This window comes from Fusarium keratoplasticum, chromosome 8 (genome assembly GCF_025433545.1).
Source record: "Fusarium keratoplasticum isolate Fu6.1 chromosome 8, whole genome shotgun sequence".
Taxonomy (NCBI): Eukaryota; Fungi; Ascomycota; class Sordariomycetes; order Hypocreales; family Nectriaceae; genus Fusarium; species Fusarium keratoplasticum.
Window position 1 is genome coordinate 2,556,886 of NC_070536.1, and position 13,508 is coordinate 2,570,393.

Here is a 13,508-nt window from a genome sequence, read left to right on the forward strand (position 1 = left end):
CAGCGTAGAGGCAGGGAATCATTGTGAAAGATGCGAATAATATGAGAAGAAGAGACCTGTCTGTTCTTCAATTAGTCTGTGATAATCCATCACCCTTATTATCTGCTCCTTTCCTCTTCCCACTTTCTCCCAACAAGCCGAGGCGAGTACTACGGTCCAGCGCCAGGTTTCCTGATCTATATACACGACGGTGTAGCATATTCGAAATCCTGCAGTGCTTCGGGTTCTCTAAGGCATGTTCAGCTTGTGTACCGTTCATGTTTAAAGCTAACAGAACATCTTGACACTCACTGGGCAGTTCCTCTTCACACACAGGTCGGCTTGAGCCCCTGAGAGACCACGCACATCCAGTGACGGTTAATGAATAAGGTCCACTATAAGATGGCTTGATGAATGCTGGCATATCTCTTTTAATTCTATTTTGTGGTCGATTAGTAGCATCTTTTAAGCCTTCGAGTGTCAGGGGTCATCCACTGCGCATGAACAAGTCGATACCTTCATCAGCTGTGTAACCTGCCGAGCATTGCAAACACACAGTAAGCCAATCTGCAAGAGACTCATATCTTGTCTTCCTTCTCTGTTAGCTATTACTCTGCCATGTTGCTATGGTCCTGAGCCCTCAATGCCGAACTCGTGAATACACCCGAACGAGGAACACACAACAATTGCAGGGTTCCATTGTCAATTTTGCGTAATATGGCACATTGTATCGGTGAGGAAACGTAACTTGCAGGGGGGTTGATTGCTGGACTTAAAAGTATAACGACGGCTCTCTAAAGCAACGCATCTGCATGCAAGCAAGGATCACAAGATTGCTTTCTGCCCAAAGTAAGCAAGAGTGTTTAATATTTATTCAATTCGTTAATTTCATTCTTAAAAGTCAAGGGCGAGCGATGCATTGAAGAGAAATGCAGTATTCAATGACGGCATGCTACTCAATTGCCTCTCTCGCTATCCTCCTCGCGTCACAGCACAAATGTCCAAAACAACGTTCAATTCAAATGAATCGCAAGACCGTTTCATCATAAAGTCGGTGAAATCAACGCTTGCTGTGAAGAAATAGCTCCGGCATGTCGTACATCCCGATGCTCGATTTGTGCCTATTCAGGCTTCCTGGCGTAGACGACATGGCTGTCAAGAAAGTCAGTAAATTATTGTTAAAGGACCCAAGTTTCACTTACAGTGTCCAATATCCATGCATCCTACGGTTACGGATATCCTTGCGAACCTCGGCGCAGGACGCCAGAACCTCCTCCTTGGACCAGCCCGCAACGCGCGTCAACAGCGCCAGCGAGAAAGCCTCGAGGCCCATGTCGAGGTTGACACATTGCCAACGGCCAATCTCCTTGAGCTTAGGGTCGAGGGCCCAGCTGTTGAAAGGCCACTTGAACTCGCGATGCACGATGTCGACAAAGCCGGCCTTCTCCAGGACCGTGGTGTCGTGGGCAACACTCTGGATGGTGCGGCCGATCTTCTTAGATGCTTCGTAGAGCGCATCGTGCCACTTCCAGATAGCCGATTCTTTGGTAACGGTGCCATCATCACAGCCCATTGGGAGGGACAGATCGCCAACTTCGAAGTATCCTCCAGGAGTCAAGTTACTAATACAGGATTAGGGACCATTGCTTTGTCAAGTCTAAGAGAAAGTTCTTACTCATAAGCCTTCTGGATAAGAGCTGGAACATCGGCAAAACAACCCGACATGCCTCTGCACAGAATAAAGTCGAAGGGCTGTGACCAAGTCCAGTCCTTTTCCAAGTCATCGATCTCGAAGCGGCAGTTTGGAGGAACCCAATGAGGCTGAACAGGGCTGAGATCAACGCCAATTACCTATGCAGATTGTCAGTGACCAGGTACCTATGGGAGAATATGTCAGTGTTTCTGATCCCTACCTCGGCAGCGGGATGGGCGTCGGCTGTGCCTCATGTTAGCCTCTTGAAGAAATGCTCCGAATCAATGAGGCTCACCAAAGTCAAGTGCCCACATCCCCGTACCGGTACCAATATCGAGGACTCTCTTTGCATTTTCGGCACCAGGGTTGAGGGCTGGCTTTCCATCGAACTGGATTTTCCAGATGTGATGTTGCAGATCTGAGATAATTAGCTCGCCGTCGAGAACTGTCCAGGATCACGTACCGAGGCGCTCATTCTCTTGCTAGATGGACAAGGTCAGCAATCGAGATTGACATAATCACTAACACTTTTTCTGGTTTGCCCGGCCAAAGACTTACATCGTCGTTGGGAAAATTGTACTCTGTGGCGTGTCAGTTCATCCATCATGTGCGACAGGTGGCTGAGATACATACTCCCCTCACTCATGGAATGGTAGGTCCGACCGTTCTCCTCCTTATTTTCCAGGATGCTCGTCCTCAGAGACGCCAATGACGACTCTTCTTCAAGGTTCTAGAGGCGCATCATCGCCGTCAGTGGATGCAGTGCGACGAGAGTTCATGCGGCGCCCAGCACCTACCACACCGAGGGCCGAATCATCATCAGCGGTCTGTTGAAGCGGTAGCAATTAGCAAGACATCGATCTGTTATATGCCAATAGGCAAATCCTCACAATGTGCTCATGTTCGTCTACCATCTTGAACGATATCACAGACTGTCTTGTCGATCCTACAGGTGATTCGGTAAGTGGGAGGGATGAATCGTCACATGTTGAGGTGAGGCGGGGGAATCAAAATGGGTCCGTGGGTTGTCGGTTTCGCATTCATCCCATCCCTAGGTGGGCAGGTAGGCCATGTGGCAGGGGCATTATGCGGCTACGAGGTTTATATTGTCTTAGATGATAGGCTCTGGAGATTATGCGTTTTAAGCGGAATCAACTCGTCTAGCGTGGTTTGGGCTTGAGCTGAGAAGGATTAGAGTTTGAATGCAATTGGGGGTCACACGCGTCAAGAAATAGATGAGAGGCCAAAGATGTAGCTGAGCTCTGACTTCTCTGAAAGTCTTTAGCTTTATGATAATAGTGTATGGAAAATACTAAAACAATCAAGACACATTTCAATAGAGAAATGTATCTTGAATCTCTCCTTTTTAATTTATTCATTCTATCATGTTTGTGCAGTGGCCCTGGGAAGAGAATGGGTTGATCTCTCTTCAACCTTAACAAGTGTCGAGGTCTTTTGTACACAATCGCACCTACAGAGCAGCGCTTGCATTACGCTAGAGGCAAGTTAAGCAGATTGACAAGCATAAGGACAAAAATGAGAAAGTCATTATTCTCAGGCAAACACCGGCGCAACGGGTCAAACTTTTGTCATGGTTCATTTCTGCAGGGTAGCCCATGGCACAGGTAACCGAGGGAGCACAGGCGATAGCAAACCTTGGAAGGCTTTAGATGATGGGTAAGCAGGCACAAGGCACAAGGCACAGGCACCGGAATGACTGGAAAACTCTTCTCTTGAACCGGAAGTAACGGATGGTTGGCATATTTGAGTTCCCAAAGAGGAAATAAGGAACGTCAACCGTTGACGTTGGTTAGTGGGCTTCCATTGTTCATCCAGAGAGAGACGCGTCGTTGAGTTTGGGAGCATGTCACTTGGATTCCACAAACAAGTATTGTTTTGCTTAATCTCTTACAACCAGCCGTGTTATCAATAAATCAATCAATCAATCACTGACGAAAGTGCCAGTGCCGGCACCGTCACCAGTTCCTCCCAATCCATCGTGCCGTCCGTATCGTGTCGTGTCCTCAACCCGGGCCTTCGCAATCGTGGGTGTCGTTCGACAGACTGGCCGGGACCCTCTCAGAGCCCCGTCTCATATCTCCCCACAGGGTCCTCCTCCGACCACGTCGAATTTCGAGTCATCTCATTCATCTGGCCAGCTTTCAACTTGTTCATCACGAGAGCCGCACGCGAGTACCTAGGTAAGCATTCATTCTCAGGGGCCGATCCAACAAGCAGGAACCAAATGCTGAGAATCCGCGAGGTCAACTCAACTAAGCTGTTGGAGCATCAAGCGCCATCGCCCTCACCCACACACACCATCGCGCCAAGACCACCTGTCTCTGGGCTCAACAAGGCTATCGGCGCCCTGATTCAAGCGAGACGACCGATTTGAAACCTACAGACGGTACAGGTGTACGCACCAGTCGACAGGACGCTACCACGCCAGCGGGGGCACCTCCCGGCCGCCATCGCTCCCCGGCGCTGCGCCAGGATTTGGGGGCGTCTTAGTGGCCTGGCAGCTCCAAGACCAGAGGCTTGGGCGTCATCTTCTTGCTTTCTCGGAGCCTGCGGGAGGTGGGACGACACCGAGCCCCCGAGCTTTGCTTTGTAAGGCAAAGGGCCATCGAACCCCGGCAGGGTGCCCAAGGATCCCTGGAGAGGCCGAGCCACGAGGTGTGAGGCGGCCAAGGTGAAAGGCGAAGAGGCGATAGAGGAGTGAGACCCTGCTAACCGGGGACCGCTAGCCCAGTCGGAGGATACGGTACAGCACTGTACCTCCCTAGCGCGCGGTGCGTGGAAGCTCCTCCAGAACTGAAGCCGACGCTCCACGGCGGGAGGGACCTGCAGGATGATGGCTCCGTCCGTGCCTCATTTAGTGCCTCAGGCATCAACAGCTTCCGAGGGCGCCCCCATTCCCGTGGCCCATTCCCAATCCCATTCCCAACTGGAGACCAACGAGACCCATAACGTTAGCCAGCCCCAGTCCCAAGGCCAGCGTCATTCCCAGACTGAAGCCTCGCCTTCTTCCTCCCTTTTCTTCAACAGCGACACTGGCCAAGATCTCGCTGCTGATACTACTGGCCACGCGGCCTCATCACATTCTCAATCCCCTCGTCCTTCCATCGTCGCCCCTCAAGCTCGACTCTCTCGGACAAGTCAAAGTCAGAGTCCCCCTTCTCCTTCGTCGGCGCCTTCATCCGCGCCCTCGCCGCGGCGCAACCGCTCCCCGCTCCACTCGCAGCATCGAGCTCATATCCGGCCTCAACGTCATCGAAAGAATCCATTATTTGTCTCCCGCCGTTTCTTCCGTCGAATATGGAAGCGACTCTCTGATCGATTAAAGCCTGCCTCCAAACCTGCCGCCGTTAAAAGCCGGCTTAACACCGCCGAAATGCCCTCCTCCAAGAACTCCAATGGCACCGGCGGCCAGGTCAGCCATCGCCTGCGCAACTTCTTCCGCATGAACACCGGAGGTAGTACCGGCAGTGGTTCTAGCGATAAAGAAAAGGACAAGACTCCGGCTGCCACCACCCCCGATGCCGCCTCTGGCTCAAAGTCCCGCCATACCAAGTTCTTTAGTAATACAGTCGGTCGCCTGCGCGCACACACTGTCGCCAGCGAGGGCAATCAGCTCGACGAGGCTATGAGCCCTACGGCCCACGCGAACCCATACTTTGCTCATCAGGGCCAGCCTGGCCTGCGTCACCACAATGCCGACTCTGTCCCCCCGAGCCCTCCCGATACCCCTACTCTCAAGGTAGAGGGTCCCGATGGTACCAATGTCGACCAAGCAACTAGCGAAACCAAGGAAGAGCTCGCCCGAAGACTCAGGAGAGTTGCTAGTGCCCCCAATGCCCAAGGTCTCTTCTCGAAAGGCGCCTCTAATGGCGAACGTCCTGCGACTGCCGAGCTGGGCAAGGATCCTCTCCTGGCCAACGCTAGCTCGGGCTCTCTCGGCCTCATGGAGACAACAAAGGCACAGGAAGCTGAGGCCAAGGCCAAGGCTGCTGAGGAAGACGTCCTTGCTGCTCTCCCTGCCCCTAACACGGCCATGGCTTTCCGTAGGACGTACAGCTCCAATTCTATCAAGGTTCGGAATGTCGAAGTCAGCCCGTCTAGCTTCGACAAGATCAAACTTATTGGAAAGGGAGATGTTGGAAAGGTATATCTCGTGAGAGAGAAGAAGAGCAGTAGGCTCTACGCTATGAAGAGTATGCCCCAAATGTTCTACAAGCCGCAACCGTCACTGACCCGTCACAGTACTGAGCAAGAAGGAGATGATTAAGCGCAACAAGATCAAGCGAGCCCTTGCCGAGCAGGAGATTCTGGCAACAAGCAACCATCCGTTCATTGTCACATTATACCACTCTTTCCAGTCGGAAGATTACCTCTACCTCTGCATGGAATACTGCAGTGGTGGCGAGTTCTTCCGCGCTCTCCAAACACGCCCAGGAAAATGCATCCCCGAAGAAGACGCTCGCTTCTACGCCGCAGAAGTAACAGCAGCTTTGGAGTATTTGCATCTCATGGGTTTCATTTACCGTGACTTGAAGCCAGAGAGTATGTACACTCCAACACCATGCTGACAAATACACGACTGACTGTCGGAACAGATATCCTGCTTCACCAATCGGGTCACATTATGCTCTCGGACTTTGACTTGTCCAAGCAGTCAGACCCTGGTGGCAAGCCGACCATGATTGTCGGTAAGAATGGTGCTCGAACGGACGCTTTGCCAACCATCGATACGCGATCATGTATTGCCAACTTCCGAACCAACTCGTTTGTTGGCACCGAAGAGTATATCGCACCCGAGGTGATCAAGGGAAGCGGACACACAAGTGCCGTTGATTGGTGGACATTGGGTATTCTCATATATGAGATGCTCTACGGAACTACGCCGTTCAAGGGAAAGAACCGCAATGCCACCTTTGCCAACATTTTGCGAGAGGATATCCCCTTCCCAGACCACACGGGCTCGGCCCAGGTCTCCAAGTAGGTTCCCTCGCTAACATGATGCGGATAACGACTAACCAAAGACTGTAGCCTTTGCAAGTCACTAATACGCAAGCTACTTATCAAAGACGAGAACCGGCGACTGGGAGCCCGAGCTGGCGCTTCGGATATCAAGGCGCATCCATTCTTCCGGACGACGCAGTGGGCGCTGATCCGCCACATGAAGCCACCCATCGTTCCCCACGCTGGCCGAGGAATCGATACCGTCAACTTCCGTAACGTGAAAGAGAGCGAGAGTGTCGACCTGTCTGGATCCAGGGCGATGAAGGGGGTGCCGCTGGATAGCGGACTGGCGACACCTGGCGGTGACATTGCCGACCCCTTCCTCGAGTTCAACAGCGTCACCTTGCACCACGATGGTGACGACGACCATCGCTAGATCGACCAGCGAACAAACTCACCGAACAAGTTTTGATATGAAGAGCTGGAGGGGTTGATGGCGAGTTACCTTGAGCTACTGGCTGGCTATTTCACCACATGTATACGCACGGGACCACGGATTGAAATTCTTGCACTGGGACGCCTATTACGCATTTGCACCATGATTCGACTCGATGCCACTCCTTTAGACGAAAGTTTGCCAGCGGGCAGAAGAAAGGCCAAGAGAAGACAGACAGCGGAGGAGAAGGAGGAGGATGAGACCAGTTGAGCGGTTGATATATGTCGGCTGACAGCGATTCAAGAAAGAAAGAAAGCAAGAAAGAAAGTAGGAAAGGAAATGCTCGGCATTCCACATTTATTTGTCGTCAAAATTGGCGTCTTCTGGTCTGGCGTTTGGGGAAGAGCGGGAAAGAAAGCAATGATATGTTTGGTCTTGACCGTTTGAACCAAGACGGAGAGCGAGTGCATGAAGCTATCAATCAATAGAGCAAAAAGGATCTTTGACTTTTGACGCAGCCGTCACCCCGGAGCTTATTTAAGTCAGCCTTGTGTGAAGATTTGGTGTGTGGAAGCGTGTACAAGTCGCGTGGTGAAGCTCCTATCGTATCGGGGTCATCTGCGCGGTGGGAGTCTCACATGACCACACCCAGACACTATCGGGTGTCTTGCTGATGGAGGCGCAGGGGTTCATCTGCCTAGATGAGACCCTTTAGAAGCACAAAGTCTCAGTTGAGAGCGCGTTTGCCTGATGGAATTATGGAGAAGACGCGTCCTGAGAGCTTTTCGCATGATGAGTAGGGCGCTCATGGGATCTGAGCTGACATCTCGGCGGGATAGCACGGAAAGACACAAAAGAGGCGAAACTCCCAAGTTTCACAGAGTCGATTTCGGTCTTGTTTTTATTCATCTGTGTATTTTATCAATAAATTGCGTATTAGTCACTCTCTAAGGGAAAAATTACGCAAGTTTTCAACATGTCGCGGCACCGTCCGGCTTCGGAGCCCCGACACCGGTCCCGCCGGCGGTCCTCGGAGCGGGGCATCCCCGGCGCCGAGAAATTCCAATCACGGCCTTACCTCCTTGAGTGGAACGGGCAAAACTGTCGACAAAAAGGTATTCTCGATGCGGAGGATTTGAGGGAAGAGATGGCAACGGCGGAGCGGCCGGGATGGAGGAGGATGGTGGTTATGAGGGGCGAGTGTGATTTGGGTGTTGTGTTGGAGATGGAGATGGAGAAGACTGGGAGGGGATGGACGTGGGAGTTTGCTGAGACGGAGAGGGGAAGACGAAGGGGTGGAAGGGAAGAAGAAGACGATGATGGAGGAATGGATAGCGAAGGTATTCGCATCTGTCGGGCGTCGCTCACGATCAAGAATCGGCTGCCTATACTCTTACTCGACGGCCTTCCCCTCCGAATACCCCCACGTCCTTCGAGACCTTCTCAATATACTAGACCACCAAGCACGACACGCCCAGAGTCCATATCGCAAGGAAAACGCCCACCACAGAGATCCGAACTCGAGGACGCTCTCTGGCAAGCCCTGGTTGACACACGGAGTCTTGAAGATCTCGTAGCAGAGATTGTATACGACTCTTGGCTCGAGAAACTCGACTCTTTGCCTCCTTTGGGATCTGATACTGTGGATGTTCAGTGGACGATTGCCAGAGCCCTCGAGACCAACGCAGATTCAACAAGGGCTATGGAGCGTCGAGGAGAGTTTAGCACTGTCACGTCTGCAGACTGGACATATCTCTCTGAACGTCTTCAAAGACGTCTTCAACTCTCTGCCACTATTGCGTTGAGTATACAGTCCCAGGAAGCACACGATGAGCCCAAGGACACAAACTCCCGGAGTCTCGATCGCATAGCTTACCTGGGAGGTCTTCTCCTCCCTCTGACGGTCGTATCGGGAATTCTCTCCATTGAAGGAACCTACGGTCCTGAAGGATCTGCATTCTGGGTGTTTTGGCTCGCATCTGGCTTATCTTCCATCGTTGCTCTCCTTGTCATCTACGCAGACCACCTTCGAACACTCGACGTATGGATGGAAGTCGCAGCAGGAGAAGTCCTCGAAGGTCTAGATCTAGACCACCACAACAGCGAGAACCGCTTCCAAGCGAATCGATATACGAGTTATAGCCGTCAACCACGTCGACGACAGTATCGCACCAGCGGTGGAGATCCAGAGCGCGGAGAGGCGAGGTTGACAACTGCTTCTGACGGAGGCGTGTATGTCGTACAGCATCGCGGTGATGGAACGAGGAGCAAGGCGTGGAGGAAGGGAGAGTTGGGATGGCTTGGTGCTGTGAAGAAGATGAGTGGGTGGTATCGTTGGAGGGGAGCTCAGGGGATCGAGTTTCGGATGCCAGTGTGGGAGGAGAAGGTGAAGGACTTGATTTGGTGATGATGTTAGCTGCTATATACCCAGAACGAGAATATGTAGAATGATGTAAGAGTTTGTAGCGCATCACAATTAGATGGATAGATCAGATAGTCATCCTTCGCGAGAAGAGTGCCTATATTTGTCATGGCTAGATTATTACGCCCCCCTTGCAACTATTACTCAAGGCATCAAAATTTTCTTTTTCGTCAATACAGCAGTTCATGCCACCGTCCCATATAACTCAACTCGTACAAGAAGCCAGCCAGGCCCATCAAAACAAGCTTACACGCGATCCACGCTCGACCTCCGACCTCCAAGGCCAATCTTTTCCTTTCCGTCCATCCATGGCCGCAGACACTCTGGCACCGCGACAGTCTTGGCCTCCTCGTCCCATCCGTTCTCGAGGATGGCTGCCAGTACACGCGGCACGGCGAGGGCGGTGCCGTTGGTGGTCCAGGGGAAGGAGAGTCTGCCATCGACGCGGGTTCGTGTGCCGAGACGGCGAGTCTGGTAGTCGGTGCACATGCTCGCCGACGTCACCTCGCCCCAGTTTCCCTTGCGGCTGGGGAAGAAGGCTTCCATGTCGATCTTGCGGGTGGCTGACGCCCCCAGGTCGTGAGCCGGCATGGAGAGGATGCGGCAGTAGAGACCCAACGATGAGAGGATCTCGGTCTGCATGTCGAGCATCTCGTCAAAGAGGTCCTGGGCGACATCCTCATCCGCAGCTGTCCATGCAAACATCTCAACCTTGGTGAATTCGTGAACGCGGTACAAGCCCTTGGTGTCAGCGCCACGGGCACCAGCCTCGGCCCGATAGCATCGAGAGACGGCGACACGCTTGAGGGGTAGGTCCTCCGGGTCGATAGTGGTGTTGGCCTTCATTCCAGCAAGGGCAATCTCAGATGTTCCGGTGAGGCACATTTCAGGGACACCGCGCTCGATATCGTCGGCTGACTGGGAGATGGTGTAGACTTGTTGCTCGCCGTTCTGGTCGCGAGGCTGGAAACCGCAGGCGGCGCCAATGTGGCTGTAAACCATGCTTGGAGGCGATACTTGTGTCCAGCCGTGACGGGTTGCGACGGCGAGAGCGTACTGAACCAAGGCCTGCTCTAGTTGAGCGGCCTCACCAAGGAGATAGTACCATCCCCATCCAGAAGCAGTGGCAGCTCCAGCAAAGTCAAAGATGCCGAGTTCAGAGCCAATGTGAACGTGAGACCGCCAGATCTTATCCTCGGGGGATTCCTGGAAAATAGGAGGATCATTGATGTAGCTGAGCACCTCAGGCTGGTCACCCTTGGGGGTATCTTGGTGAGTGAGGTTGGGGAGTTCCAGCGCCAGCTCCTCCATCTTGGCGACCGCCTGCGACTCGCCCTTTTCAATCATAGAAAGCTGTTGCTTGAGGTTCCGAGCCTCCTCCTGGATCTGCTCGCGGGTCAATTGCTTCACCTCCTTGAGATCCTCATCGTCGCTGCTGGTGGCCGGGTTCGCGAGCTGGCGCCTCAGCAGATTAGATCGCTCACGAAGGGCACGACCCTGCCGCTGGAGATCCTGCCATTTGGCGTGCAGCTCAAGAATCTGAGCTGGGTTCTGAGCCTGGCGACGGTAATTCCTCTCGACGCATGTCTGTTGATACAGGTCCGGGTGCTGGCGGATGTCCTTGATGTCGACGATGGGCTTCGGAGCCGAGGGCGGCCTCTTGACGTCGGCGAAGCGGCGGACCAGGGCCGGGTAAGTCCTCGCCTGAAGGTTGCGACACGTCAAGCGTGTCAATGTCCTGTTCATGATGGGCTTGGCCTCAATGCTCAATGAGATTCGAAGCTTGACGTAGTCTAGAGGTAGGTAGTTGCGGCTCCCGCCGAAGCTTTGGCGGGTGACATGCGACGATGGGGCTCGGGTTATTGCATAAGCCGAGCCCGGCGCCGATCCGACCCCGACTATCGTCAAGGCCAAGCCTCGGAGATCATGAAGTTTTGAGAATTGGTGAGCCAATCTTGTCGGGCTAAAGAGATGAGATGAGGTAAATTAAATTCAATCTTGTTTGCTAATGGGGTATATTGGTCCGTCCTCAATGGTTGATGCTTCTAGTAAATCTCTCAATTTCTCAACTCATGACCTTGCACACCACGCTTCATCCAAGTTCATTGATAATAGTGCTCATTTCATGTCATGACATCTCAGCTTCCACATCTAAAGTTCTAAACACCAATGCTTTCTCACAAGAATCCCCATGTCCCCAATGTCCAATTGCCGTGGTGTCCTCCAGCGCCTCGAGAGTAACCGCCAGCCTGCATGCTTTGTCGTTGTTGTGCCTTGAGGTCCACCTCTGTTGGGCGAGAGGCTCCTTGTACACCTTGTTGCAGCCATATCTCGCGATCGATGATGGCTATTGATGGCACCTTGAGCTGGCAGAGAAGACTACCTCCGATCCATGGTCCAAGAGAATGAAGCACTCGGATCTGGCCTTTCATCTGCGGTGCCGTCTCTCGCTGTCGTGCAACCTTGGCACCAATTGGATCCCACTCAGGCTTGATATCAGCAGCGGTCTTGACAGGCTTTTCCACCTCTTCCCCGGACTGCGATGGTGATGAGGATCCGTCACTGGGGGATGAACTGCTGGATTGTCGGTTGAGTCTGACAGTGCTTCGACGCTGATCCACGACCTTGCCAAAGACAGGTTCCCAGCCTCTCTTATCAACGATAGCTGACAGGTCATCAATAATTCGTTGTTTAAGGCCTAGGATATTCGAGCAGCCTCCCGTAAACATGATCCGTGACATGCAGATTGCCCTTACATCCATCGGAAGCTGCAGAAGATGGCGGTATATGAGCAAGTGTACTGGCAGGTCGTGATCATCGAAGGTTGCCCGGTTCGCCGAGGGGTCGAAAAAGGCGTCATCGCAAATCTCGGCCAGCTTTTCAAAAGGGACTTCGATCGTTGTGGGCTGGGCACCAGTGGTGATGGGTATTTGGGCAACTCCAGTGGGAACACCAGCCTGTGCCGACTCGGCCTCGAGTTCTTCTTGCTCGTCGACTGTTTCTAATTGCGTCGACTGTCTCTGAGATGACCTGAATTCGGAGGACTTGCACCATATCAAGCGGCACATAATATCCTCGCACTCCTCAAACGTGATGGACCTTTGCTTCTTGTCGTCATGCTCTCCTGGGAGTAATGGCTGGATAGCTTCGTAGAGTGAGTCGAGGAGCGTCCTTCCTCCTCGAATAGTTCGTGTGCTCTTTACTTCTCGGTATTCGTAAATACTGGTAACAACCGTCTCGGACCATCCCAAGTTGATGACCAATGCAGATCGGACGCCAGCGGCGACTGTGGACATGACTGGACTTGACATGAGAGAAATAGTAGGAGCCTGGAAGCGGTTGAACATGGTGTCCAGTACAGCTGTTAATAGTGGCACCGGAACAGCGGAATCCAAAACTAGGCCCAGCCTTCTAGGCCGAGAGTCGATAAGAAGGTATCTAGACTTTGAGTGAGTGAGGACCAACTAAAGTTTGATGAAGAAATACCTGGTGAATGCATCTCGCACTACACGCTCCAGCTTGTCCTGAAAAAGGCCAACATCAATTTCTCGCAGATCAAACCGCCAAAACTCATGCTCCTTAGACCATTCCAACCCAGGTGGCCGTCTCGGTTGCTCCCAACCCCGATAGTCGCCAGCACGGCGTTGATCTTCAGGACTGCATTGGAGCGTGGCCTTGGGAGAGGCGTCGCCGGCGAAGCCCACCCGAATGTGGCGTGACCCCAGCTCAATCACGATGACATCGTCATCAGCTCGTATGGTGGACGGTGAGCCGTAGGTGGAAGTGATGGAGCGGTTTGGGGTGTGTGGAGTGGAGGGGCCTGACCCCTGAGGAGGACCTCCTCGGATGCTGGCCACGCTGCGATGAGCAAGCGTAGGACCTGCCCCCGAGGCCATGGTAGCAAGAGTATGTTACCAGGCTGTCCTCTTTGACTCTGGGCGTGTTTTTCTCGAGGTTGATGGTGATGCGATGCTCTTTGTTGGGTACAGCTTTGTGCAAGATGCTGGTTGGTGGGT

General features: G+C 52.9%; 5 protein-coding genes across 5 annotated transcripts; 2 read left to right on the forward strand and 3 right to left on the reverse strand.

Annotated features, from left to right (window-relative positions):
• Positions 1-1,100: 1,100 nt before the first annotated feature.
• On the reverse strand, positions 1,101-2,649 carry NCS57_01060000 (uncharacterized protein; the record flags this gene model as incomplete). Its single annotated transcript, XM_053060341.1, has 10 exons — positions 2,563-2,649; positions 2,470-2,499; positions 2,306-2,402; positions 2,231-2,253; positions 2,136-2,154; positions 1,968-2,090; positions 1,893-1,915; positions 1,655-1,830; positions 1,182-1,601; positions 1,101-1,131 (listed from the first exon to the last, which is right to left on the reverse strand). Exons 1-10 carry the CDS (start codon positions 2,584-2,586, stop codon positions 1,101-1,103), a joined length of 966 nt encoding a protein of 321 aa, XP_052910735.1. The 5' UTR covers positions 2,587-2,649.
• Positions 2,650-4,622: 1,973 nt separating this feature from the next.
• On the forward strand, positions 4,623-7,070 carry NCS57_01060100 (Protein kinase domain-containing protein; the record flags this gene model as incomplete). The annotated part of the gene is made up of 4 exons (XM_053060342.1): positions 4,623-5,886; positions 5,936-6,235; positions 6,289-6,670; positions 6,722-7,070. The coding sequence occupies exons 1-4, from the start codon at positions 5,067-5,069 to the stop codon at positions 7,068-7,070; spliced, it is 1,851 nt and encodes a 616-aa protein (XP_052910736.1). The 5' UTR covers positions 4,623-5,066.
• A 976-nt stretch (positions 7,071-8,046) lies between these two features.
• On the forward strand, positions 8,047-9,477 carry NCS57_01060200 (uncharacterized protein; the record flags this gene model as incomplete). Its single annotated transcript, XM_053060343.1, has 1 exon — positions 8,047-9,477. One exon carries the CDS (start codon positions 8,047-8,049, stop codon positions 9,475-9,477), a length of 1,431 nt encoding a protein of 476 aa, XP_052910737.1.
• Positions 9,478-9,738: 261 nt separating this feature from the next.
• On the reverse strand, positions 9,739-11,289 carry NCS57_01060300 (Serine--tRNA ligase; the record flags this gene model as incomplete). Its single annotated transcript, XM_053060344.1, has 1 exon — positions 9,739-11,289. Exon 1 carries the CDS (start codon positions 11,236-11,238, stop codon positions 9,739-9,741), a length of 1,500 nt encoding a protein of 499 aa, XP_052910738.1. The 5' UTR covers positions 11,239-11,289.
• A 380-nt stretch (positions 11,290-11,669) lies between these two features.
• On the reverse strand, positions 11,670-13,388 carry NCS57_01060400 (uncharacterized protein; the record flags this gene model as incomplete). Its single annotated transcript, XM_053060345.1, has 2 exons — positions 11,670-12,930; positions 12,979-13,388. The coding sequence occupies 2 exons, from the start codon at positions 13,386-13,388 to the stop codon at positions 11,670-11,672; spliced, it is 1,671 nt and encodes a 556-aa protein (XP_052910739.1).
• Between the last annotated feature and the right edge of the window lie 120 nt (positions 13,389-13,508).